At 44.1% G+C, this 25,877-nt stretch overlaps 2 protein-coding genes across 2 annotated transcripts in view; one reads left to right on the forward strand and one right to left on the reverse strand.

The window, feature by feature from the left end:
• Nucleotides 1-25,877, forward strand: part of si:dkey-103g5.4 (uncharacterized) — a 221,465-nt gene that overhangs the window by 25,414 nt on the left and 170,174 nt on the right. The window lies entirely within an intron of this gene.
• sik2b (salt-inducible kinase 2b) overlaps nucleotides 19,944-25,877 on the reverse strand; it is a 64,075-nt gene continuing 58,141 nt past the window's right edge. The window contains exons 12-15 of the mRNA XM_052467198.1: nucleotides 25,344-25,510; nucleotides 23,270-23,380; nucleotides 22,947-23,041; nucleotides 19,944-22,854 (exon numbers count right to left, since the gene is read on the reverse strand). Coding sequence (XP_052323158.1) covers nucleotides 22,284-22,854; nucleotides 22,947-23,041; nucleotides 23,270-23,380; nucleotides 25,344-25,510 — 944 coding nt within the window. The 3' untranslated portion in view covers nucleotides 19,944-22,283. The remainder of the gene's footprint in view (nucleotides 22,855-22,946; nucleotides 23,042-23,269; nucleotides 23,381-25,343; nucleotides 25,511-25,877) is intronic.

The following is a 25,877-nucleotide window of genomic DNA, read 5'->3' on the forward strand; positions in this document are numbered from 1 at the left end:
TTTTTCATAAATACAGTGCATTCGGAAAGTATTCAGACCCCTTCACTTATTCCACATTTTGTTACGTTCCAGCCTTATTCTAAAATTGATAAAATACAAATAAATCCTCATCAATCTACACACAATACCCCACAATGACAAAGTGAAAACAGGTATTTAGACATATTTACTCATTCATAAAACATTCAAATAAACATACCTTATGTACATAAGTAATCAGGCCCTTTGAGACCCCTTTCCATTGATCATCCTTGAGATGTTTCTACAACTTGATTGAAGTCTACCTTTTGTAAATTAAATTGATTGGACATGATTTGAATTGGACATGTCTATATAAGGTTCCATAGTTGACAGTGCATGTCAGAGCAAAAACCAAACCATGAGGTTGAGCTCCGAGACAGGATTGTGTCGAGGTACAGATCTTTGGAAGGGTACCAAAACATTTCTGCAGCATTGAAGGTCTCCAAGAGCACATTGGCCTCCACCATTCTTAAATGGAAACAGTTTGGAACCACCAAGACTCTTCCTAGAGCTGGCTACCCGGCCAAACTGAGCAATCAGGGGAGAAGGGCCTTGGTCAGAGAGGTGGCCAAGAACCCAATGGTCAACCTGACAGAGCTCCAGAGTTCATCTGTGGAGATGGGTGAACCTTCCAGAAGGACAACCATCTCTGCAGCACTCCACCAATCAGGCCTTTATGGTAGAGTGGCGAGATGGAAGCCAAGACCCTAATCCTAAGCACGCAGCCAAGACAACGCAGGAGTGGGTTCGAGACAAGTCTCTGAATATCCTTGATGTCCCAGATAGAGCCTGGAATTTAACCCGATCTAAGATTTCTGGAGAGACCTAAAAATAGCTGTGAAGCGACGCTCACCATCCAACCTGACAGAGCTCGGAAGGATCTGCAGAGAAGAATGGGAGAAACTCCCCAAATACAGGTGTGCCAAGCTTGTAGTGTCATACCCAAGAATACTCAAGGCTGTAATCACTGCCAAATGTGCTTTAAAAGGTCTGAATACCTATGTAAATGTGATTTTTCAGTTTTACATTTTTATTACATTTGCTAAAATACACTGCTCAAAAAAATAAAGGGAACACTAAAATAACACATCCTAGATCTGAATGAATGAAATATTCTTATTAAATACTTTTTCCTTTACATAGTTGAATGTGCTGACAACAAAATCACACAAAAATTATCAATGGAAATCAAATTATCAACCCATGGAGGTCTGGATTTGGAGTCACACTCAAAATTAAAGTGGAAAACCACACTACAGGCTGATCCAACTTTGATGTAATGTCCGTAAAACAAGTCAAAATGAGGCTCAGTAGTGTGTGTGTGTGGCCTCCACGTGCTTGTATGACCTCCCTACAACGCCTGGGGATGCTCCTGATGAGGTGGCCGCCAACTCCTGGACAGTCTGTGGTGCAACGTGGCGTTGGTGGATGGAGCGAGACATGATGTCCCAGATGTGCTCAATTGGATTCAGATCTGGGGAACGGGCGGGCCAGTCCATAGCATCAATGCCTTCCTCTTGCAGGAACTGCTGACACACTCCAGCCACATGAGGTGTCTTGCATTAGGAGGAACCCAGGGCCAACCGCACCAGCATATGGTCTCACAAGGGGTCTGAGGATCTCATCTCGGTACCTAATGGCAGTCAGGCTACCTCTGGCGAGCACATGGAGGGCTGTGCGGCCCCCCCCAAAGAAATGCCACCCCACACCATGACTGACCCAGGAGACGTGTTGATAGAACTTCGGTAGCGTTTTCCTCAGATTTTCTTTGTTAAAGTCCCAAACTACAATAAATGCGTCCTCAGGATATACGGTTTACAGTTCGCAGAGTCCAGTGTAGTTCTTAGCGAGCCAAAGAAAATTATTTGGGAAGGTAATGAGGTCGGCATTTGATGGTGGATATTCCAGATCAGTAGGAACAAACAGACTTGAGTTCCTGTACACATTACCACAATCACACAATCTCCACCTTTTTTCTCCCCCAGGAGTTCTTTCATCCTGTTTGCGCGATGGACGGAGAACCCTGCTGGCTAAATGGACAGGGACAGTATATTCGGAGAGAGACGTGATTCAGTGAAACAGAGTATGTTACAGTCCCTGGTGTCTCTCTGGAAGGAGATTTTCACCCTGAGCTCATATGCTTTGCTGTCCAGAGACTGAACGTTAGCGAGTAATATACTCGGAAGTGGTGGATGGTATGTATGCCCCCTGAGTATGACTAGGAGCACACTCCTTATTCCGCTATGGTGGCGTCATGGAGCAGCCCCCAGGATGAATGGAACTGCTTTGGGGAGTTCAAATAAAGGCTCCAATTCAGGGAAATCTCATTTCTGGTCAAAAAGCTGGTAAGTGATCACTGATCTAATATCCAGAAGTTCCCCAGGTGGTGAAGATAGGCAACACCTCCGCCACGCTGGTCCTCATCATGGGGGCCCCACAAGGGTGGGTGCTCAGCCCTCCCTGTACTCCCTGTTCACCCATTATTGCGTGGCCACGAACGTCTCCAACTGCATCATCAAGTTTGCTGACGACAACAGTGGTAGGCCTGATTACAAACAACGACAAAACAGCCTACAGGGAGGAGACGAGGGCCCTGGTGGAGTGGTGTCAGGAAAATAACCTCTCCCTCAGCGTCAACAAAATGTAGGAGCTGAATGCACCAATTTGTAAGTCGCTCTGGATAAGAGCGTCTGCTAAATGACTTAAATGTTAAATGATTGTGAACTTCAGGAGACAACAGAGAGAGCATGCCCCCATCCACATCGATGGGGCCGCAGTGGAGAGGGTGAAACGCTTCAAGTTCCTCGGTGTGAACATCACTGACAACCTGAAATGGTCCATTCACACAGACAGTGTGGTGAAGGCGTTTACCTCAAGAGGCTGAAAAAAATGTGTCTTTGCCCCTAAGACTCTCTTAAACCTCCACAAGTGCACCATTGAGAACACTGGCACGGCACCGCCTGGTACAGCAATTAAACCGTCCTCAATCACAGGGCTGTCCAGAGGGTGGTGCGGTTAGTCCAGTAGTTGGGCTCAACCATTCCGACCATAGCCATGCTGATTGGCTAGACTGGCTAAGCTAATAGCCAACATTATTTGGCTAAATAGCTAACATTAGCTGGTTGGCTGCTTTTTAAAATGTGTATTATTATTATTATTTAGCTGGCTGGCTGGCTGGCTAGCTAGGTTGTTGGCTAAGATAACTGCATACAGCTAACGTTCTTTGATATTTGGTTAGATGGTGTTATGTATTTTCAAAACGCTGGTTTACAGAAAGTATTCATACCCCTTGACTTATTCCATATTTTGTTGTGTTACAGCCTGAATTCAAAATGGATTAAATGTATTTATTTTGTATCTAATGTATCTACACACAACAGCCCATAATGACAAAGTCCAAAACATGTTTTTAGAGTTTTGTTCACACCGGAGTCAATACTTTTTAGAAGCACCTTTGGCGGCAATTACAGCTTTGAGTCGTCTTGGGTATGTCTGAATCAGCTTTGCACATCTGGATTTGGGGATTTTGTCAAGCTCTGTTAAGTTAGATGGGGAGCGGTGGGTCACTGTCCTGTTGGAAGGCAAATCTTCACCCCCCAGACTAACGGTGATATGTACTCTGAAGCAGGTTCTCATCAAGGATTTGTCTGTATTTGGCTCCATTCACGCCCAATTTTTCAGTTTTTGATTTGTTAAAAAAGTTTGAAATATCCAATAAATGTCGTTCCACTTCATGATTGTGTCCCACTTGTTGTTGATTCTTCACAAAAAAATACAGTTTTATATCTTTATGTTTGAAGCCTGAAATGTGGAAAAGGGTCGCAAAGTTCAAGGGGGCCGAATACTTTCGCAAGGCACTGTATATAGTTAGTTTTGCATACTGTGTAGATTTGTGAGAATATACACTGCCGGGTCACTTATACATTTCCTTGTTTTCCATGAAAACATACCTGAAATGAGATGCAAAATGTATAGGAAATATAGTCAAGATGTTGACAAGGTTATAAATAATGATTTTTAATTGAAATAATAATTGTGTCCTTCAAACTTTGCTTTCATCAAAGAATCCTCCATTTGCAGCAATTACAGCCTTGTAGACCTTTGGCATTCTAGTTGTCAATTTGTTGGGGTAATCTGAAGAGATTTCACCCCATGCTTAATGAAGCACCTCCCACAAATTGGATTGGCTTGATGGGCACTTCTTATGTACCAAATGATCAAGCTGCTACCACAACAGCTCAATAGGGTTGAGAGCCGATGACTGTGCTGGCCACTCCATTATAGACAGAATACCAGCTGACTGCTTCTTCCCTAAATAGATCTTGCATAGTTTGGAGCTGTGCTTTGGGTCATTGTTTTGTTGTAGGAGGAAATTGGCTCCACAATTAAGCGCCGTCCACAGGGTATGGCATGGCGTTGCAAAATTAAGTGAAAGCCTTTCTTTTTCAAGATCCCTTTTACCCTGTACAAATCTCCCACTTTACCACCACCAAAGCACCCCCAGACCATTACATTGCCTCCACCATGCTTGACAGATGGCGTCAAGTACTCCTCCAGCATCTTTACATTTTTCCTGCGTCTCACGAATGTTCTTCTTTGTGATCCGAACACCTCAAACTTAGATTTGTCTGTCCATAACACTTTTTTCCGACCTTCCTCTGTCCAGTGTCTGTGTTCTTTTGCCCATCTTAATCTTTTATTTTTATTGGCCAGTCTGAGATATCTTTTTGTTTACAACTCTGCCTCGAAGGCCAGCATCCCGGAGCAACTGTTGACGTTGAGACTGGTGTCTTGTGGGTACTATTTAATTAAGCCACCAGTTGAGGACTTGTGAGGCGTCTGTTTCTTAAACTAGACACTCTAATCTACTTGTCATCTTGCTCAGTTGTGTACCGGGGCCTCCCACTCCTCTTTCTTTTCTGGTTAGAGCCCGTTTGCGCTGTTCTGTGAAGGGAGTAGTACACAGCCTTGTAAGAGATCTTCAGTTTCTTGGCAATTTCTCGCATAGAATAGCCTTCATTTCTCAGAACAAGAATAGACTGACGAGTTTCCGAAGAAAGTTCTTTGTTTCTGGCCATTTTGAGCCTGTAATCGAACCCACAAATGCTGATTCTCCAGATACTCAAATAGTCTAAAGAAGGACAGTTTTATTATTTATCTTTAATCAGCACAACCGTTTTCAGCTGTGCTAACATAATTGCAAAAGGGTTTTCTAATGATCAATTAACCTTTTAAAATATAAACTTGGATTAGCTAACACAACATGCCATTGGAACACAGGAGTGATGGTTGCTGATAATGGGCCTCTGTATACCTATGTAGATATTCCATGGGGCGGCAGGTAGCCTAGAGGTTAGAGTGTTGGACTAGCAACCGGAAGGCTGCTACATCAAATCCCTGAGCTGACAAGGTAAAAATCTGTAGTTCTGCCCCTGAACAAGGCAGTTCAGTTCCTAGGCTGTCATTGAAAATAATAATTTGTTCTTAACTGACTTGCCTAGTTATATAAACAAATAGTCATTTACAACAATAACACTGTATTTCTGATCATTTTAATGGAACAAAAATGGTATTTTCTTTCAAAAACAAGGACATTTCTAAGTGATCCCCAAACATTTGAACGGTAGTGTATATATTTTTGACATTTTATCCAATTAGAATTCAGGCTGTAACACAAACGGTTGAATTCATCAAGGGATATTAATACTTTCTGAGGGCACTGTAGCTGTTAGCTAGGTGTTGATAGCAACTGGCTGACTCATTCAGTGCTAATGTAACGTTAGCAGGCTAGTAGGGCTAACGTTAGCTGGCTATTTGGCTAGCAACCTTGTAAGTTGATTTGTAACAATAAATTCAGAGTATTTGCTTGTAAGTTGATTTGTAACAATAAATTCATAAGAGTATTTGCTTGTAAGTTGGCTGAACATTTCATTGAAACGAGTAGTCACGAGTGCCAAAGATTTGGTTTCATTTGAAGTTATACATTTGAAGTTATTTCTGTTGGAGTTTACATGATAGGAAATAGGCTGGCTTGCAGATTCTCCATATTACACCACACCCCCGGAAATATTTTCCCCGACATGACTTTGGCATTCTTCTGAATTCTGATTGGTTTTAATTGTAATAACACCAAAAATAGAAAAGTGAGATGTAACTTTGCATTGAGACTTTTGATGTGTGTATTAATGCAAATCCATATGTTTTACACGTGGTTAGGAAGAGTTAACAATATGTGTGTTATTGTCTTGGAATGAATTAGAATACATCATTATGTAAATACATTTCCTGGAGACATACCAATTCTGTAGATTCACCCAGAGCCCTATGGGCCCTGGTCAAACGTTTTGTATAGATCTCAAAAACAAGTTTATAATCTAACATTTGCTAACTAGTAACCAAATCGACAACACGTTTGAATCTAACGTTCAATGCAGAGCTATTCAGTTATGGGCCTCAAGAGCTACTGGTTAGTGAATTGATCAATTAATCAAATAATGTAATTGATTGGCCAGATAGCTCACTCAACACCAGATCTGAAACAGTCCTTTATTAGAAGAAAAAATGAAAACCAGCAAAGTGAATCACCCTCTGGCCTAATGGTTAAAATGGATGACCAGATGAGCTGCTGGCCCTCTTAATGGCAGTAAGAGTCAAGCCAGGTACTTTCTTTCTCTCCACAGAGGTCCATCCATGCCTGGGCCATGGCCGACCTGGTGTCCTATCTATCTACATGTGTCAGTGCTTCAGAGTGTGTTTGCACAGCTCTCTCAGTGATCAACCCAGCTACCTCCAGTCCATCCATGGAGACCCATTGCGGTCAATTGTTTTCAGATGTTCCTGTGCTCATGTTTCAGCATTATGGAATGGCAGCTGCTGTGGAGATGAAATATAAATAACCGGCAGGTTGTTTTGGCAACAGGGAATCATGCAGACAGGAGGAACTGGAGCCTAACTACTTATACCTTGTGTCAACTCTGTGATGTGTGCCCTACCCACGGGGCAAAAACTGGTCGCATCAATGTTGTTTCCACCTCAAAAAAATGGATGACGTTGAATCGATGTGGAAAACTGATTGGATTTGCAAAAAGTCATACATTTAAGGGGATTTTGTATTTCTTTCACCCAACTTTTTTACGTAAATCCAACATGGTGATTTTTTGTTGATTTCATATTGAATTCACATTAGTTGACCACTTGACATCTCAACCAAATGTAAATCAAAACTAGATGTTGGAATGACATCTGTGTTCAGTGGGTAGGCCCTGTTCACTGAGGTGAATCGTTCAGGGGCTGGTTTCCTGGACACAGATTAAAGGGATAGTTCACCCAAGTTACAAAATTACACATTGGTTTAGTCAATGGACTGCTTACAAGGGGCTGGATTCAATCCATATCGCTGAAGTTCAGCACTCTGGCGCGATTGAAATTTTAAGGTCATTTCTGATTGAGCCAACATACACAGTGTTTACCGCGAATGCAGTCGCTGCTAACGTGGGAACATGGCCTTTAAATTTCTAATCGCCCTGTAAAGCAGCACTATTGATTGAATCCATCCCAAGGTAAGGAAACCAGTATGTTATTTTGTAATTTGGTTGAACTATCCCTTTAAGCCTATTGCCAATGGTGGAAAAGTACTCAATTATCATACTTGAGTAAAGATAAAGATACCTTGATATAAAATGACTCAAGTAAAAGTCATCCAGTGAAATACTACTTGAGTTAAAGTAAAAAAGTATTTGGTTTTAAATACACTTAAGTATCAAAACTAAACGGAATTGCTAAGATATACTTAAGTATCAAGAGTAAAAATAATTTCACGTTCCTTATATTTAGCAAACCAGACGGCACAAATGTCCTCTTTTTTTTTTGATGGATAACCAGGGGCACATTACAACACTCAGACATCATTTACAAATGAAGCATTTGTGTTTAGTGAGTCCGTCAGATCAGAGGCAGTAGGGATGACCAGGGATGTTCTCTTGATAAGTGTGTGAATTGGACCATTTTCCTGTCAAAATGTACACAAGTACTTTTGGGTGTCAGAGAAAGTGTATGTAGTAAAAAGCACATAATTTTCTTTAGGAATTGTAGTGAAGTAAAAGTAGCCAAAAATATAAATAGTAAAGTACAGATACCCCAAAAAACAACTTAAGTAGTACTTTAAAGTATAGTTACTCAAGTACTTTACACCACTGCCTATTGCCCTAAAAAGAATGCTTAATAGCAGTTCTCCTTTGAAAGTGCTTTATAGACCAAAACTAGCCTTTTAATCTTTGTCTGGGAAACCTGACCCAGAACGTTGTAGATAGACTTATAATACATTAAAGTGACACATTTCCTATTCTACAAGATGACAATCATATTTGTTCTGGGTGGGTCATACATCTCTCTCTGAATGTTCTGTGCTGTTGCTGATCCTGAACTGGCCCCAGAGGTGTATTCATTAGGAACCAAACAGAAGCAAACTGTACAAAACAGGCAGGGATGTAACTGCATTTGCTCAATTAGAATCGCTCTGTTGCAAAACGGTTGTCAATCACCTCAAAGTCAATTCAGGGATGAATTGATTGGGACTTACTGCAACTTCACTTAGATGACGTCAAATAAGAAAAGGTGTATGGTGATAATGATTCTGGAATTCAATCAATTGCAGATATAGGATTTCCAAATTTGTACAACAGGATGAAATGAGTGGACAGTGATAAGTGATAATATAAAAATGAAATTCTTTAGTGATACTGTATGCCTCGCTGTATGTCTCTCCCAAATGTCAATATGCCTTGTATACTGTTGTTCAGGTTAGTTATCATTGTTTTAGTTCACAATGGAGCCCCTAGATCCACTCTGCATACCCCTGTTACCTCCTTTGTCCCACCTCCCACACATGCGGTGACCTCACCCATTACAACCAGCATGTCCAGAGATACAACCTCTCTCATCATCACCCAGTGCCTGGGCTTACCTCCGCTGTACCCGCACCCCACCATACCCCTGTCTGCGCATTATGCCCTGAATATATTCTACCATGCCCAGAAACCTGCTCCTCTCATCCTCTGCCCCCAACGCTCTAGGCGACCAGTTTTGATAGCCTTTAGCCGCACCCTCATACTACTCCTTCTCTGTTCCGCGGGTGATGTGGAGGTAAACCCAGGCCCTGCATGTCCCCAGGTACCCTCATTTGTTGACTTCTGTGATCGAAAAAGTCTTGGTTTTATGCATGTCAACATCAGAAGCCTCCTCCCTAAGTTTGTTTTACTCACTGCTTTAGCACACTCTGCTAACCCTGATGTCCTTGCCGTGTCTGAATCCTGGCTCAGGAAGGCCACCAAAAATTCAGAGATTTCCATACCCAACTATAACATCTTCCGTCAAGATGGAACTGCCAAAGGGGGCGGAGTCGCAGTCTACTGCAGAGATAGCCTGCAAAGTAATGTCATACTTTCCAGGTCCATACCCAAACAGTTTGAACTACTAATTTTGAAAATTACTCTCTCCAGAAACAAGTCTCTCACTGTTGCCGCCTGCTACCGACCCCCGTCAGCTCCCAGCTGTGCCCTGGACACCATTTGTGAATTGATCGCCCCCCATCTAGCTTCAGAGTTTGTTCTGTTAGGTGACCTAAACTGGGATATGCTTAACACCCCGGCAGTCCTACAATCTAAGCTAGATGCCCTCAATCTCACTCAAATCATCAAGGAACCCACCAGGTACAACCCTAACTCTGTAAACAAGGGCACCCTCATAGACGTCATCCTGACCAACTGGCCCTCCAAATATACCTCCGCTGTCTTCAACCAGGATCTCAGCGATCACTGCCTCATCGCCTGTATCCGCCACGGAGCCGCAGTCAAACGACCACCCCTCATCACTGTCAAACGCTCCCTAAAACACTTCTGTGAGCAGGCCTTTCTAATCGACCTGGCCCGTGTATCCTGGAAGGACATTGACCTCATCCCGTCAGTTGAGGATGCCTGGTCATTCTTTAAAAGTAACTTCCTCACCATTTTAGATAAGCATGCTCCGTTCAAAAAATGCAGAACCAAGAATAGATACAGCCCTTGGTTCACTCCAGACCTGACTGCCCTCGACCAGCACAAAAACATCCTGTGGCGGACTGCAATAGCATCGAATAGCCCCCGTGATATGCAACTGTTCAGGGAAGTCAGGAACCAATACACGCAGTCAGTCAGGAAAGCTAATGCCAGCTTCTTCAGGTAGAAGTTTGCATCCTGTAGCTCCAACTCCAAAAAGTTCTGGGACACTGTGAAGTCCATGGAGAACAAGAGCACCTCCTCCCAGCTGCCCACTGCACTGAGGCTAGGAAACACGGTCTCCACCGATAAATCCATGATTATCGAAAACTTCAATAAGCACTTCTCAACGGCTGGCCATGCCTTCCGCCTGGCTACTCCAACCTCGGCCAACAGCTCCGCCCCCGTAGTTCCTCACCCAAGCCTCTCCAGGTTCTCCTTTACCCAAATCCAGATAGCAGATGTTCTGAAAGAGCTGCAACACCTGGACCCGTACAAATCAGCTGGGCTTGACAATCTGGACCCGCTATTTCTGAAACTATCTGCCGCCATTGTCGCAACCCCTATTACCAGCCTGTTCAACCTCTCTTTCATATCGTCTTGAGATCCCCAAGGATTGAAAGCTGCCGCAGTCATCCCCTCTTCAAAGGGGGAGACACCCTGGACCCAAACTGCTATAGACCTATATCCATCCTGCCCTGCCTATCTAAGGTCTTCGAAAGCCAAGTCAACAAACAGGTCACTGACCATCTCGAATCCCACCGTACCTTCTCCGCTGTGCAATCTGGTTTCCGAGCCGGTCACGGGTGCACCTCAGCCACACTCAAGGTACTAAATGATATCATAACCGCCATCGATAAAAGACAGTACTGTGCAGCCGTCTTCATCGACCTCGCCAAGGCTTTCGACTCTGTCAATCACCAAATTCTTATCGGCAGACTCAACAGCCTCGGTTTTTCGGATGACTGCCTTGCCTGGTTCACCAATTACTTTGCAGACAGAGTTCAGTGTGTCAAATCGGAGGGCATGCTGTCCGGTCCTCTGGCAGTCTCTATGGGGGTGCCACAGGGTTCAATTCTCGGGCCGACTCTTTTCTCTGTATATATCAATGATGTTGCTCTTGCTGCGGGCGATTCCCTGATCCACCTCTACGCAGACGACACCATTCTATATACTTTCGGCCCGTCATTGGACACTGTGCTATCAAACCTCCAAACGAGCTTCAATGCCATACAGCACTCCTTCCGTGGCCTCCAACTGCTCTTAAACGCGAGTAAAACCAAATGCATGCTTTTCAACCGATCGCTGCCTGCACCCGCATGCCCGACTAGCATCACCACCCTGGATGGTTCCGACCTTGAATATGTGGACATCTAAGTACCTAGGTGTCTGGCTAGACTGCAAACTCTCCTTCCAGACTCACATCAAACATCTCCAATCAAAAATCAAATCCAGAGTCGGCTTTCTATTCCGCAACAAAGCCTCCTTCACTCACGCTGCCAAGCTTACCCTAGTAAAACTGACTATCCTACCGATCCTCGACTTCGGCGATGTCATCTACAAAATGGCTTCCAACACTCTACTCAGCAAACTGGATGCAGTCTATCACAGTGCCATCCGTTTTGTCACTAAAGCACCTTATACCACCCACCACTGCGACTTGTATGCTCTAGTCGGCTGGCCCTCACTACATATTCGTCGCCAGACCCACTGGCTCCAGGTCATCTACAAGTCCATGCTAGGTAAAGCTCCGCCTTATCTCAGTTCACTGGTCACGATGGCAACACCCATCCGTAGCACGCGCTCCAGCAGGTGTATCTCACTGATCATCCCTAAAGCCAACACCTCATTTGGCCGCCTTTCGTTCCAGTACTCTGCTGCCTGTGACTGGAACGAATTGCAAAGTTGAAGTTGGAGACTTTTATCTCCCTCACCAACTTCAAACATCAGCTATCCGAGCAGCTAACCGATCGCTGCAGCTGCACATAGTCTATAGGTAAATAGCTCACCCTTTTTCACCTACCTCATTCCCATACTGTTTTTATACTGTTTTTATTTATTTACTTTTCTGCTCTTTTGCACCCCAATATCTCTACCTGTACATGCCCATCTGATCATGTATCACTCCAGTGTTAATCTGCAAAAATTGTATTATTCGCCTACCTCCTCATGCCTTTTGCACACATTGTATATAGACTGCCCATTTTTTTCTACTGTGTTATTGACTTGCTAATTGTTTACTCCATGTGTAACTCTGTGTTGACTGTTCACACTGCTATGCTTTATCTTGGCCAGGTCGCAGTTGCAAATGAGAACTTGTTCTCAACTAGCCTACCTGGTTAAATAAAGGTGAAATAAAATAAAATAAAAAAAAAGTGATAACTATGCTTTTTGAGGCTGTTCTGACTTAGCGCAGCAGCATAGTGAATGAACTATGTTTCAAGTTGGCCTTCATATTCAACAGTTAGCAGAGGGCGAATTCATGTTGAAGGAATTTGCCACTTTCACTTGGTTGTCACACTGAAGGGTTACACACGGGGAGACCTTGGCGGCACATCACAAACACCACTTCCGTTGTTATAAAAAGAGCACTCAGGCATTTAAACACTAAACAAAGCCATCGCATGAGGGATCATTAGAATGGGAACGCTTTTTAATCTCTCAAAATCTCCATCAGCCTACATAACCCACGGCCCACCCCCGATTATAGCTCATCGCTGTTATAGGCCTACACGTTATGCAAAGGTTAGTCTTTACGTCACATGGTCGCATAACAGTACTGTACTAGTACATGGGAGGAGTGTTGGTGGTTTATAATGGCATGATAGGGAGCCTGGAGCAATGAGGTCACACTGTTCAATTTATGCAATAAGCCTCCGCACTTGATTGCCGAACATAGACTTATTTGGAGATTTAATGTGCCTGAAGCCTAAATAACAGTTAAATAAGACCTTTTTAAAAGTATGTTTGTTTTAATTCAATAGTATTAGCCATAATTCATACAGGAAGCCCAGCGCTACTGAATGGAAGGGTTATGGATTCTGTTATCTCTTGGATACTAGTAATTGAAACCGTCAAACAGTCAGAACAGCTGTAAACTTTGAGAAAACTAAAACAATGTCGCTGGCTCCTCTGAAAGTAGATAAAGTAATGATGACAGGTACTTCAGATCAGTGGGGGAAGAGACGTCCTCCAGTTGGTTTCTCTCAGTGACAAAGGACAAAGGTAGAATTTTTACTAAAGTCACTCTGCCCTCAATCTGTCCTTTCTTTCTCACGCAACTGTATGGAGTAGGTTATTCTGTCTATCTCGCACGCTCGACCATCACAAGCAGAAGTGCCTTGCCTCTGTTTCTGTGGGGGCACTGATGGACAAATTCAATATCTTACAGTTCATTCGGTGTGAAATAAACCATACAATATTTACTGTATAATATATTTAATTAGAAGTTGGGTGGTTCAATCCCTGAATGCTGATTGACTGACAGCCATGGCATATCAGACCGTATACCACAGGTATGACAAAACATTTATTTTCACTGCTCTAATTACCTTGGTAACCAGTTTATTATAGCAATAAGCCACCAAGGGGGTTTGCGCTATATGGCCAATATACCACGGCTAAGGGCTCCGCATTGCGTCGTGCATAAGAACAGCCCTTAGCAGTGGTATATTGGCCATATACCACACCTTCTCAGGCCTTATAACTTAATCCTACAACTGTATCTAAGTAAGGGTGCCCTGATCAATAGACATGACGCTTCTGAAGTGTTTCTCCTTATCGTGTATAGACTACAGTTTTAATACGTAAGTCATAGCCAAGCATATGCTCTCGTTCCATGTAAAAGAAGACACAGACCTCTTCCATGTACTAAGGATATTGTGTAACTGATGAGCGGTAGTCAGTGTAGGTCTTGGTCGGTCTTAAGGTGTTCTACTTTATCTGGCCACCACAAGGTCAGAGGCAACCCTAATCCCAGCAGGCACATGACCTAGAATGAACAACCTTGTTTGGTCATGTCTGCGACTCTAACAGACATATCAGTAGTAGGTCAGGCTAAAGGGATCTTGGTCAGGCTAGACCGGTATTTTTGATCAATTATCTTCTCATGTGGAGGTTTCTTTTTTCATTGTCAGCTATATCCATCTTCCATCGGGACCGTGTTCATTATGGCATGCTACAGAACATTTAACGTTTCGGAATGGGGAAACTAAAATGTCCAGGTAGTCTTTCCCTGTTTCCGTCTGTTTTCTTTTGACTAGTACCCGCTTCTCAGTGTAGCTTCAACTGACCCCAGAGGGTTAAACTGATGAGTACTCTGACCTCAGCTGGAGAGCAGAAGTATGATGTGGTCCTTCACCCGTCGTCATGGCAACCATTGATTTCAGTTTTACCAGCATGATCAGAGGGTAGAGTTCTGATTTGGAAGACATAATATTGAAAAGCCCCGTTTATACCTGGTGTTAACATGTGTCCTGTGTCATCTTGTCCATGTTCTGATTGTGCCCACATTTTTAGACCGGTACAGACGATCAAAATAAACGGCTGTGATAATATTTTGGGTAAGAATTGATTGGTTATGAAAGCTCAGTTGGCAGACCTTAGTGACAGTCCAGTGGGTAGATTTTACAGGTTCAAGTCAAATAAAGAAAAGGCTCGCAGGGAGATGGGTTGGAGGTGGATGGAGAGCATTAAATGCGCTTTGGAGGTGGATGGAGAGCATTAAATGCAGGTTGGAGGTGGATGGAGAGCATTAAATGCGGGTTGGAGGTGGATGGAGAGCATTAAATGCAGGTTGGAGGTGGATGGAGAGCATTAAATGCAGGTTGGAGGTGGATGGAGAGCATTAAATGCAGGTTGGAGGTGGATGGAGAGCATTAAATGCGGGTTGGAGGTGGATGGAGAGCATTAAATGCAGGTTGGAGGTGGATGGAGAGCATTAAATGCAGGTTGGAGGTGGATGGAGAGCATTAAATGCAGGTTGGAGGTGGATGGAGAGCAGTAAATGTGGGTTGCGACACACAAGGTTGACCAGTTCGAATGCTAATGCAGCTTTTGCTTTCCAACCTTACCCAACATACTTAACAAATCACTTTTCTATTGACATTCTAAACAATTGACTATAACTGAACAGCTTTATGTAACTGAAAGAAATAAAAAACAGTGGTTCAATCCCCCCCTGCTAGCGCAGTGGACTACGCACTGTGATCGGGACCAGAAGGTCACAGATTATAATGTTGCTGATGGCTTTAAAAAAAAAAACACACATTGTGATGGACATTGTGCCGTGAGACAGTACCTTTAGAGGGGACCTACTTTTATCTGTTGAGTGTTTATAATCGTGACAACTTAGTGTAGCTTACACTTACATCAGTGAATGAAGTAGTCTGTTTGGAATGTAATCTATTTGAAAAAGGTAAAATGGGTATATTCATTGAGTTTCGAGTGTGCTTTCACAGAATAGCATTGGCTAAGGCACAAATAGCCAATTAGATGTGCTCCTCTAGCATGCACATGGATTGTGTCCAGGAATACCTGATGGATCTCAGATTCCTTGAGCACATTAGGTTGTTCTGCGTGTTCCTACAGGTAACACAGGGTTTCTGTACATCTTAACTACAGGTAACTGCCAGAATAATGGAACCACTTGCATAACTGAGGGATACAAAGTACACTACATGAACGTCTCATTCCAAAATCATGGGCATTAATATAGAGTTGGTCCTCCCTTTGCTCTTCTGGGAAGGCTTTCCACTAGATGGGTGTTTGATGGGGTTGAAGTCAGGGCTCATTGCAGGCCAGTGAAGTTCTTCCACACCGATCTCGACAAACCGTTTCTGTATGGGCTTCCCTTGGTGCATGGGGGCATTGTATATAGACTTGTTTCTACTGTATTATTGACTGTATGTTTGTTTTACTCCATGTGTAACTCTGTGTTGTTGTATGTGTCCAACCGCTTGGCTTTATCTTGGTCAGGTCGCAGTTGTAAATGAGAACTTGTTCTCAACTGGCCTACCTGGTTAAATAAAGGTGAAATAAATAAATAAAAATTGTCATGCTGAAACAGGAAAGGGCTTTCCCCAAACTGTTGCCACAAAAAAGATGGAAGCACAGAATCGTCTAGAACATCATTGCATTGTAGCGTTAAGATATCCCTTCACTGGAACTAAAGGGCCTAACCTGAACCATGAAAAACAGCCCCAGACCATTATTCCTCCTCCACCAAACTTTACAGTTGGCACTATGCATTCGGGCTGGTAGCGTTCTCCTGGCATCCGCCAAACCCAGATTAGTCTGTCGGACTGCCAGATGGTGAAGCGTGATTCATCACTCCAGAGAACGCGTTTCCACTGCTCCAGAGTCCAATGGCGGCAAACTTTACATCACTCCAGCTGACGCTTGGCAATCTTAGGCTCGTGTGCAGCTGCTCGGCCATGGGAAACCATTTCCCAACGAACAGTTCTTGTGCTGATGTTGCTTCCAGAAGCAGAACTTGGAAGTGAGTGTTGTAACCGAGGACAGGCCTTTTTTTCCTTCTGATGGTCCCATTCTGTGAGCTTGTGTGGCCTACCACTTCACAGTTGAGCCGTTGTTGCTCCGAAATGTTTTCACTTCACAATAAAAAAAACACTTATTGTTGACTAGGGCAGCTCTAGCAGGGCAGAAATGTGACTTTTTTGGAAAGGTGGCATCCTGTGTGCCACATTGAAAGTCACTTAGCTCTTCAGTAAGGCCTTTCTACTGCCAATGTTTGTCTATGGAGATTGCATGGATGTGCGCTCGATTTTATACACCGGTCAGCAACGGGTGTGGCCGAAATAGCCGAATCCATTAATTTGAAGGGGTGTCCACATACTTTTGTATATATAGCGTATATTGAAAGCAGGTGCTTCTGCACAGGTGTGGTTCCTGAGTTAATTAGGCAATTAACATCACATAAAAATGCTTACTAAGCCATTATTTTGGCTACCATGGCTATGCCCTCATAGGATGACAATGACCCCATTCACAGGGCACGTGTGGTCACTGAATGGTTTGATGATCATATGCCACGGCTGTCTCAGTCATCAGATCTCAACCCAACTGAACACTTATTGGAAATCCCGGAGCGGTGCCTGAGACAGCATTTTCAACTATCAGCAACAAAACACCAAATGATGGAATTCCTCGTGGAAAAATGGTCACATCTCTCCAATAGAGTTCCAGACACTTGTAGCATCTATGCCAAGGCGCATTGAAGCTGTTCTGGCTCGTGATGGCCCAACGCCCTATTAAGACACTATGTTGGTGTTTCCTTTATTTTGGCAGTTACCTGACATTGTAACTTGTCTGAATGGGATTACAGGCCTGATTGGATTAACTGTATTCCTGCTCTAGTTTTATGGAAAATCTGTACTGTAAAAGTCAAGTGATCTCATCATCCACTTATGTGGAGGTCCTCACAACCGGTAACTTTTCAACTGCACTCTAGTCATGGCTCAGCAGGCTCACTCTACTGTTCTGGTATATACAGTCGTGGCCAAAAGTTTTGAGAATGACACAAATATTCATTTTCACAAAGTTTGCTGCTTCAGTGTCTTTAGATATTTTTGATATATCGATGTTTTGTTCCCCCAGCCACCTAGTTATCACTTTTGCCTTATGGCAAGGTGCTCCATATTGTTGGAAAAGGCATTGTTTGTCACCAAACTGTTCCTGGATGGTTGGGAGAAGTTGCTCTCGGAGGATGTGTTGGTACCATTCTTTATTCATGGCTGTGTTCTTCGGCAAAATTGTGAGTGAGCCCACTCCCTTGGCTGAGAAGCAACCACACACACATGAATGGTCTCAGGATGCTTTACTGTTGGCATGACACAGGACTGATGGTAGCGCCCACCTTGTCTTCTTCGGACAAGCTTTTTTCAAGATGCCCCAAACAATCGGAAAGGGGATTCATCAGAGAAAATGACTTTACCCCAGTCCTCAGCAGTCCACTCCCTGTACCTTTTGCATAATATCAGTCTGTCCCTGATGTTTTTCCTGGAGAGAAGTGGCTTCTTTGCTGCCCTTCTTGACACCAGGCCATCTTCCAAAAGTCTTCGCCTCACTGTGCGTGCAGATGCACTCACACCTGCCTGCTGCTATTCTTGAGCAAGCTCTGTACTGGTGGTGCCACGATCCCGCAGCCGAATCAACTTTAGAAGACGGTCCTGGGGCTTGCTGGACTTTCTTGGGTGCCCTGAAGCCTTCTTCACAACAATTGAACCGCTCTCCTTGAAGTTCTTGATGATCCGATAAATGGTTGATTTAGGTGCAATCTTACTGGCAGCAATATCCTTGCCTGTAAAGCCCTTTTTGTGTAAAACAATGATGACGGCACGTGTTTCCTTGCAGGTAACCATGGCTGACAGAGGAAGAACAATGATTCCAAGCACCACCCTCCTTTTGAAGATTCCAGTCTGTTATTCAAACTCAATCAGCATGACAGAGTGATCTCCAGCCTTGTCCTCGTCAACACTCACACCTGTGTTAACGAGAGAATCACTGACATGATGTCAGCCGGTCCTTTTGTGGCAGGGCTGAAATGCAGTGGAAATGTTTTTTTGGGCGGATTCAGTTCATTTGCATGGCAAAGCGGGACTTTGCAATTCATTGCAATTCATCTGATCACTAGTCATAACATTCTGGAGTATATGCAAATTGCCATCATACAAACTGAGGCAGCAGACCTTGTGAAAATTAATATTTGTGTCACTCAACTTTTGGCCACGACTGTATAGGCTACAGTAGACTTGAGTGGAGCAATAGGAGGGAAATGCAGCAATGTGGGGGGCAGTGCACTAATGGGCGGACATGGCATCTCTGGGTTCACTCAACAAATAGCAAGGGCATCAGCCTAGTAAGGGGAGCAATGCTTGAACAAATTGAATAATAACCTCTGAAGCTTGTTTGTGTTGACAACAATCCAGTTAGAAACTGAGACGGACACCGATGGGAACGGGAACTGGTTGGTCTAGTTATAAGTGGAACTCCTGTAGGCAATCCTGATGTAATTCTAGACAAGAGAACCAAGAGGGATATAGAGTACAGTCATGTCGAGAGACCTTTTTGGGAAAAGTGGAACCATTCACTCAGTCCGAGTCTCTATTCACGCCCATTCCTGGGCCACCTTCATAAAGCATCTCAGAGGAAGAGTGCTAATCCAGGATCAAGCTTGGCCTTTTAGAGCATATGAATATTATATTGACAGGGGGACCTGATCCTAGATCAGCAGCGTTATGAATACAGGCCCTGATTTACTCCACACCTAGCGATGACAAAGGTACCGTGCTGGTGAGGGCGGACATTTCACTCCAGGAGTTTAGACCATTAACTCTGGTCCAAATCATGTCATTAATGAATTACTCACATCACTAGGAGTGAGTCAATGGTGTTAAAAAGAACCCTGAACATATTTATCAACACCATAATGGACGCCACATGGCCATCGGTTAAGAGTGTTTTTACAAAAACCCATGCCGCATTACCGATCAATTTGGATGTTGAACCGAGTTTGGGTAATGAAGTGTTATTAATAACTGACAATGGAGACCTTGGATATTTTAGCTGAAACGATTTCAGGCTCATGTACTGTGTGACTCAACTGTTTATTATAAAAGGGCTACGTGTGATTCACCCATCCAGTTCATTACTTTACGCCTACACAGGTTATACTGGTACAATAGAAGATCTGCTGATGTCCCTATTTGGGCTGTTGTAATGGAATCTGAAATAGTGAGCTGTGTTTTGGGGAATGACAGTGCCTATTATTCAACCATGGCCATAAATATATCCACCATTGGATCCAACGCAAGAGCTGCGTAGTCAGATTATTTGGGGGAAAAAGTAGATGAAGAAATACTCACACGCACGTTGTTCGATAAACCTTTTTTTAATCTCAACAGCAAGTTAGCTTATGTGTGGTCAACATCAATGAAGGTAAATATAAAATTGGATTTTCTAAAGACAGGCGTTTGTCAGCAGGAAGTGAAATTATGATACTAAAACACATCCACTCCTAATCTTAATTATTTTCTTTACATCTTCAACTATTACTTAGAAATATTGCTATAATACTTTTTTAAAATGGCATATACTGATGGACCAAAAAAAAGCACTGTCAAGAAGCTAAAACCAAGAAGCTCCTAACTCCACATGGTGTGGTTGGACAGGGAAACGTCTGAGGGGACTTTGGTTTCGTACCTTTGTAAAAACCTGGGTCTACTTATTTCCGGAAAGGATACTCCAAAATAAAAACATAACGGGAATTAAAACTAGAAATACAACGCTAAAATACTCTAATCTTCAACAAAACAAGTAAAAAAAGGCACACTGAACACTATTCACACTCAACACAATATTTGTTGCATCTTGAGAGCACTCAAGTCTCTAAACCCCAATTTTTTTTTTTTACAAAGCACAATGAACAACCAATAGTGTTATTCTCTGCTCTTTCTTTGATAGAACCAAATGTTTTGTGTCCATTTATTGGGATAACAGAGAGTGAACGGTTCCCTCCGCTTTTGTTTTAGTCTCCCGGGGAAGCAGCAGACTAGGCTAAACACCATTCTGACTACCACCACCACCTCGCTCTATTTCCTTTTTTTACCTCGTAAAAGTGCTCCAGTAATTCAGCATCCACAGACAATCCTGTAGTCTCGTCTATGGCAGTGTCCCAAATGGCACCCGTGTACCTATATAGTGCACTACTTTGACCAGAGCCCACAAAAGCAGTGTAACTATGTAGGGAATAGGCTGCCATTTTGAGAAGCAGACTTTGCCTCGGACCTCGACCACTTCTGTTTTTCATCCTATTTCATGAAAAGTAGAGTTCTATGTCTTCATCAGAGACCTGTATGCTTCAAGTAGATTCAAAAGTGAAGTGTTCATTCTAAGCTTGCTGTGAGAGAGCCATTGTGAAACTTGACACAATTAATCCAGTGTTGTGTGACTAACATTCCGTTCTTACGTTTGTCTTTTCCTTCATCTCATTATATATATTTTTTCTACAGCAACCTTTCGTTTGTTTAGACAAACACATTCCTTCAGAAACCCAGTAGGTATTCAGGTCTATTACACCACAGAATCATGATTAGACGTTTTCTACCTCAACACGGTTTAGGCCCACATCAGCTGCACATCCCAGAAGGTATAAGGACACGATCTGGAGATAAAACCCTCACCTAACACTAGTGCAGCAAACTGATTTGATGGGACTTAACTTATTCCTTTTAGCACCTAGTGAAGGGCTTCCCAAACTGATTTGTGTGGTTCGTTGGAAATAACTACCCCATTTATAAGGAACATGAACATAAATAGTGTTTCTCTTCATTAAATATAGATTGGAGTTCTGTTTTAGCATTTTTTTCTTCCCTTTTATCTGCTTCGATGGGATTATCTCACGATTATGTCGTCGCTGTCTACGCGGTGATGAGCTGTCACTGTGGATATGTTGGCTGTGAGTCATCATACTGGATTTCTCCCGAGAAACGTCACATTAAAGTACGACTTTCTGGTGAGGAAGTCGCCCGTGCGGCTCCCTAGTCCCAGATGGATATATTGCTTCAATATTGCCACGATAAAATATTGACGAACACTGCACTTATCACGCGCGCATTAATTCATTACTTTGTCTCTTGTTCGTTTCTTGTTTTACTATGTCAAACACGCAAATGTGTCTTTGAGAGTTCTTGTCCTATTTCAATACAAAATAGCATGGTTGTCGTTTGGATTGTGCTTTCGGTAAGCCAAGTTCCGTTGTGCATGTCTTCCAAACGACCAAACTGTGCTAAGTCCAGCTCTTCTCGACGAGGCTGCTGCGGCTGCTGTCAGCTTTGAGGCAATTTGTGTTCCTGTGGAGCGATATCACTTCACACGTGACACCTCCCATCATGGCAACATCCATCCACATATACCCAGCCAGCCAGCCATGCTGGCACGCCCTTATCGCCCAGGCAGCCACCAGGCCTGGGTCCTAGCATAGGGCTGATGGGAACAGAGGAGTGGGAAGAAGGGAGATGGGGATGATTTTGGTAGAAAGGTTCTGAGGTTGGTTCACCACAACAACAAAAATAGTATTCATTGATACAAAAAAAAAACAACACTTTCCCATGTACCTTGACCCCCATCTCCACTCTATCATATCTACGACATAATGCTGTGTAGGTTTTCAACTGTCGGTAATACCGCTTTCTCCCCACAGTTCCACCGGCTTCAGTTCACCAGTACGAAGCCGTGCTGCGAGTCTACAGTCTCCATCATCTCGCTGTCCAGAAAGGAGTCCTGGAGTTCGGCGGGGAGTGCCAGCCCCTCGTACCCGGCCACAGGTGCCTCTCCTGGGCCAGGCGGGTGTGGCTGCCCGGGCTCCAGGGGGAACTCGTATTGTTCTGGATAAAGTGCCTCTTGAGGGGAGTGAAACTGTCCCTGCTGGTCACACAGCTGATAGCTGTAGCCCAGGGCCTCGGGGGGGTGATTCTGCAGCTGGCCGGCCAGGCCGGGGGGCATGAGTACTGGGCTGAGGTGGGAGTGAGGGTGGGGGTAGTGGTGGGCCAGGTAGGTGTCGTAGACCAGGTTGTCGCTGGGCTCCATGAGGGGGCTGAGGGCCTGGGTGTAGGGAGGAGAGGACTGGGAGCTGCCCTGCTGCTTGTGGGCCCCAGCCATTGCCCCCAGCTGCTGTGGAGGGGCACCTGGGTCCCCTGGATATGAACCCTCTACTATCTGCATCTGGTTGAAGTAGGTTTGGAGGTGAGTCTGCTTCTGGAGGTACATCCTCTTCTGGTGCAACCTGAAGATAAAGCGATATAGGTTATAGAGACAACCAGGAAAACAAGAAGTAGGTGGGATCTGTTTGATAAGTGTGAATAGCTAATAATGTACCTATGCTCCTGCAGCTGTTGCTCTAGACTCCGAGGATTCTCCTTACAGAAGAGCTGGCAGCTAGCAGGACTCACATTAGCCATGACACTAGCTTTCTGTAACGAGGAGAGAGAGCGACATATGAGGGATTCAATAACTATACCAGTCTCAAAATGTGCCATCCATAATCATTGGTAGGTATAAAATGACAGTGAAATTGAGAAAATCTTACAGTGATGCAGACAAACTAACATTTTATTAGTCATTGTTTAATTGTAATGGATTACTCCTTTAATAAATATTTGAGATACATACAGTATAAGACAGATTGAATGGTGTAGTACCTGTAGTCTGTGCGTGAGATATTGCGTCTCGAGACTTTGTCTTCGGGACAGTAGAGGTTGGGCGCCACCCTGGTATAAAGCCAGGTTATCCTCGTGCTTGGATGCCTCTCCCTGAAACGCATAATACACACAGAAGAGTTCAGAGGAGGTTACACTCACAATCTCACTGGGTTACAGACGAAAAGCAGATCAAATTGTTGGCGACCAAATTTACCCGGAGGGGGAAAAAACAATCCCGTTGTAAAAGATTGCTTTTTATTCAGTCAATGGAAATACTTTTGACCGTCATGCTTATCGGTCTTTAGGGTAATTTGCTAAATTTAGGGGAATTCATTTGCGAGTGTGCATTTTCGTTAGTCACAATTTATCACACGAGCACAGCATACACAGCCTAATATCACTTGTCAGACAGCACTAGACCTGCTGCTGCGGTTCCTCAAGCACGTTGCTGCTGGAGTGAAGCATGCTTTTATAAGCCCAGTCATTGCACAATAATTCTATATGCAATCGCATGTTAAAAACAGTTTTGATCGCCATGATTAAAAAAAGAGCTACTATTTTTATTTCTCAACTGGTAATTGAAGCACGCCTTCCAATTCGCCATTCAAGTGCATAGGTAACGGTAGGCAGGCTATCAGCACATCACCCACCACTTTGCAACGTGAGCTGGAGGCAGTATGCATTCTGAAAACATATACTTCATTGTTTGAAACCTGAATGTTTTACGTCATATTACGAGGCAAAGTAGCCTGGGCAAAATCTGTCAATTGAAACCAGCATTTCTCACCTGTTCTACTGGTTTTCATATACATTTTCTTTCACTGGTTCAGAGGTCAAAGGCCTCCTTGTCATATTAGCAATACATCCTAGTTGCGGCATCTTTAGATTCCCCCTCATTCTAAGTTTCTAACTGAGATTTTGATCACCGTTGATCACCGCTGTTTAGAATGGCGTTTCATCACAGGAGTTGCATGTTCTGTCAAGATGAATTATCATAAGATAAACGTGATCTCTGTCATCCTGAGCAGCGTTGGTGGACGCCCGAACGGGTTTACACACCCAATGCATATGGGTCTGGTACATTTTCTCAAATGGAAAGAAAATCCAAATCTTCCCGGTCACGTTGTCCCAGGGGAAACCCTGACGTGGAGTCGCGCACCTTGAAAACACACACTCACACAGCTCCACTGAGTAATGAAGTCATTGCCACTCTTGTGTACAGGGCCAGTGTGTTGCTGTTGTTGTTTTAATGTTGTTGCTGACTGTGTATAGTGATTGTGTGGGAAACAACTATTAGGGACCTTGTGGACAGACAGGCATGCTGCCAATAAGCCCTTTCGACCACTAGGGTTTTGTCCCAAATGGCACCTATTCCCAATCCCTATTAGTGCACTATTTTCACCCAGAGCCCTGGTCAAAAGCAGAGCACCAAATGGCTAGGGTGCCATTTGAGTCACAGACTAAGCCTCTGTGTATATACCACCACCACAACCAACCAACCAACCAACCACACACACACAGGCCTTGTGTTGACACGCAGCAACCACAGGACGCACTGTTCTAGGGCAAGGGAGATGGATGTACCGATTCACAGATGGATCGTGCCCTCTCTCTGTCCGTCTTAGTGGCCATTCAATTGACTCATTGTTGTTGCCCGTTTACAAGCGGCAGCCGGTACATTCTACTTCCCAGATTTGGCGATTCAGATTCAGTCAGTCACACAGTTACTTCTAAGATAACTCGATTGCCTTTGTCTCTCACAGGCACGACACTTTCCCTCTAACCTCACTCTCCCTCTTTCTCTCGCTCCCTGAGCGAGTGAAGGCCCAGTGGGCACCAGTCATTGCTATGGGCAGCAGTATTACCTCAACAATGGCTGTATTCACTCTGTGCAGCTCCAGGGGCTGACTGACAGTCAACAAGGAGACAATTGGCCTCTTCGTCCGGACGGATCATTATATAACCAGCCTGGTCTGTGATTCACCGGCTGGCTGGCTAACTAATCACTGGTGAGGTCAGGAGTGGTGCTGCTGGGTAGGATCTCACTCTCGGTCACTGTGGAGCCAGTACTGACCTGCAGCTTGGGGTCCAGCAGGTTCTGCAGGTTTGCATGGGGCCCCAGGGTCCTCATGGAGGATGGGTCCTCCCCAGAGCCCATCTGCTCATACATCTGTTTGTTCAGCTCTAGGATGCCTTTGGTCCGCGCCAGGTTCTGGAGATGCTGCCGGAACGCAACCAGACCTGACAACATAGAGTTGGGATTATAGCATCCAAACTAATTGTTATAACCCGGTTCCCTTGCATCTCCGACTGAAATGACATGGCCATCACTTCTAGCCCTACCTTCACCGCCTGCAGGGAGAGAGTATGTACGTCATGAGTGTGTGTGGGTGGGTGGGTGGGCGGTAACAGTGTGTGTGTGTAATAGTGATTGTAATAAAAATCCATCTCCGGCTCCTAAAAGGCTGGCTGACTGTTCATGATGGCGTGAACCATGGGACCTGACTCATCCTAATAATAAGGCTATATAAAGATTTGAGAAGCTTCTCCACATCTCCTCCTTGCAGCGGCACGCAGAACCCAGCCGCTTCAAACAGCCATTACAAAG

Source organism: Oncorhynchus keta, chromosome 18 (genome assembly GCF_023373465.1).
Source record: "Oncorhynchus keta strain PuntledgeMale-10-30-2019 chromosome 18, Oket_V2, whole genome shotgun sequence".
Taxonomy (NCBI): Eukaryota; Metazoa; Chordata; class Actinopteri; order Salmoniformes; family Salmonidae; genus Oncorhynchus; species Oncorhynchus keta.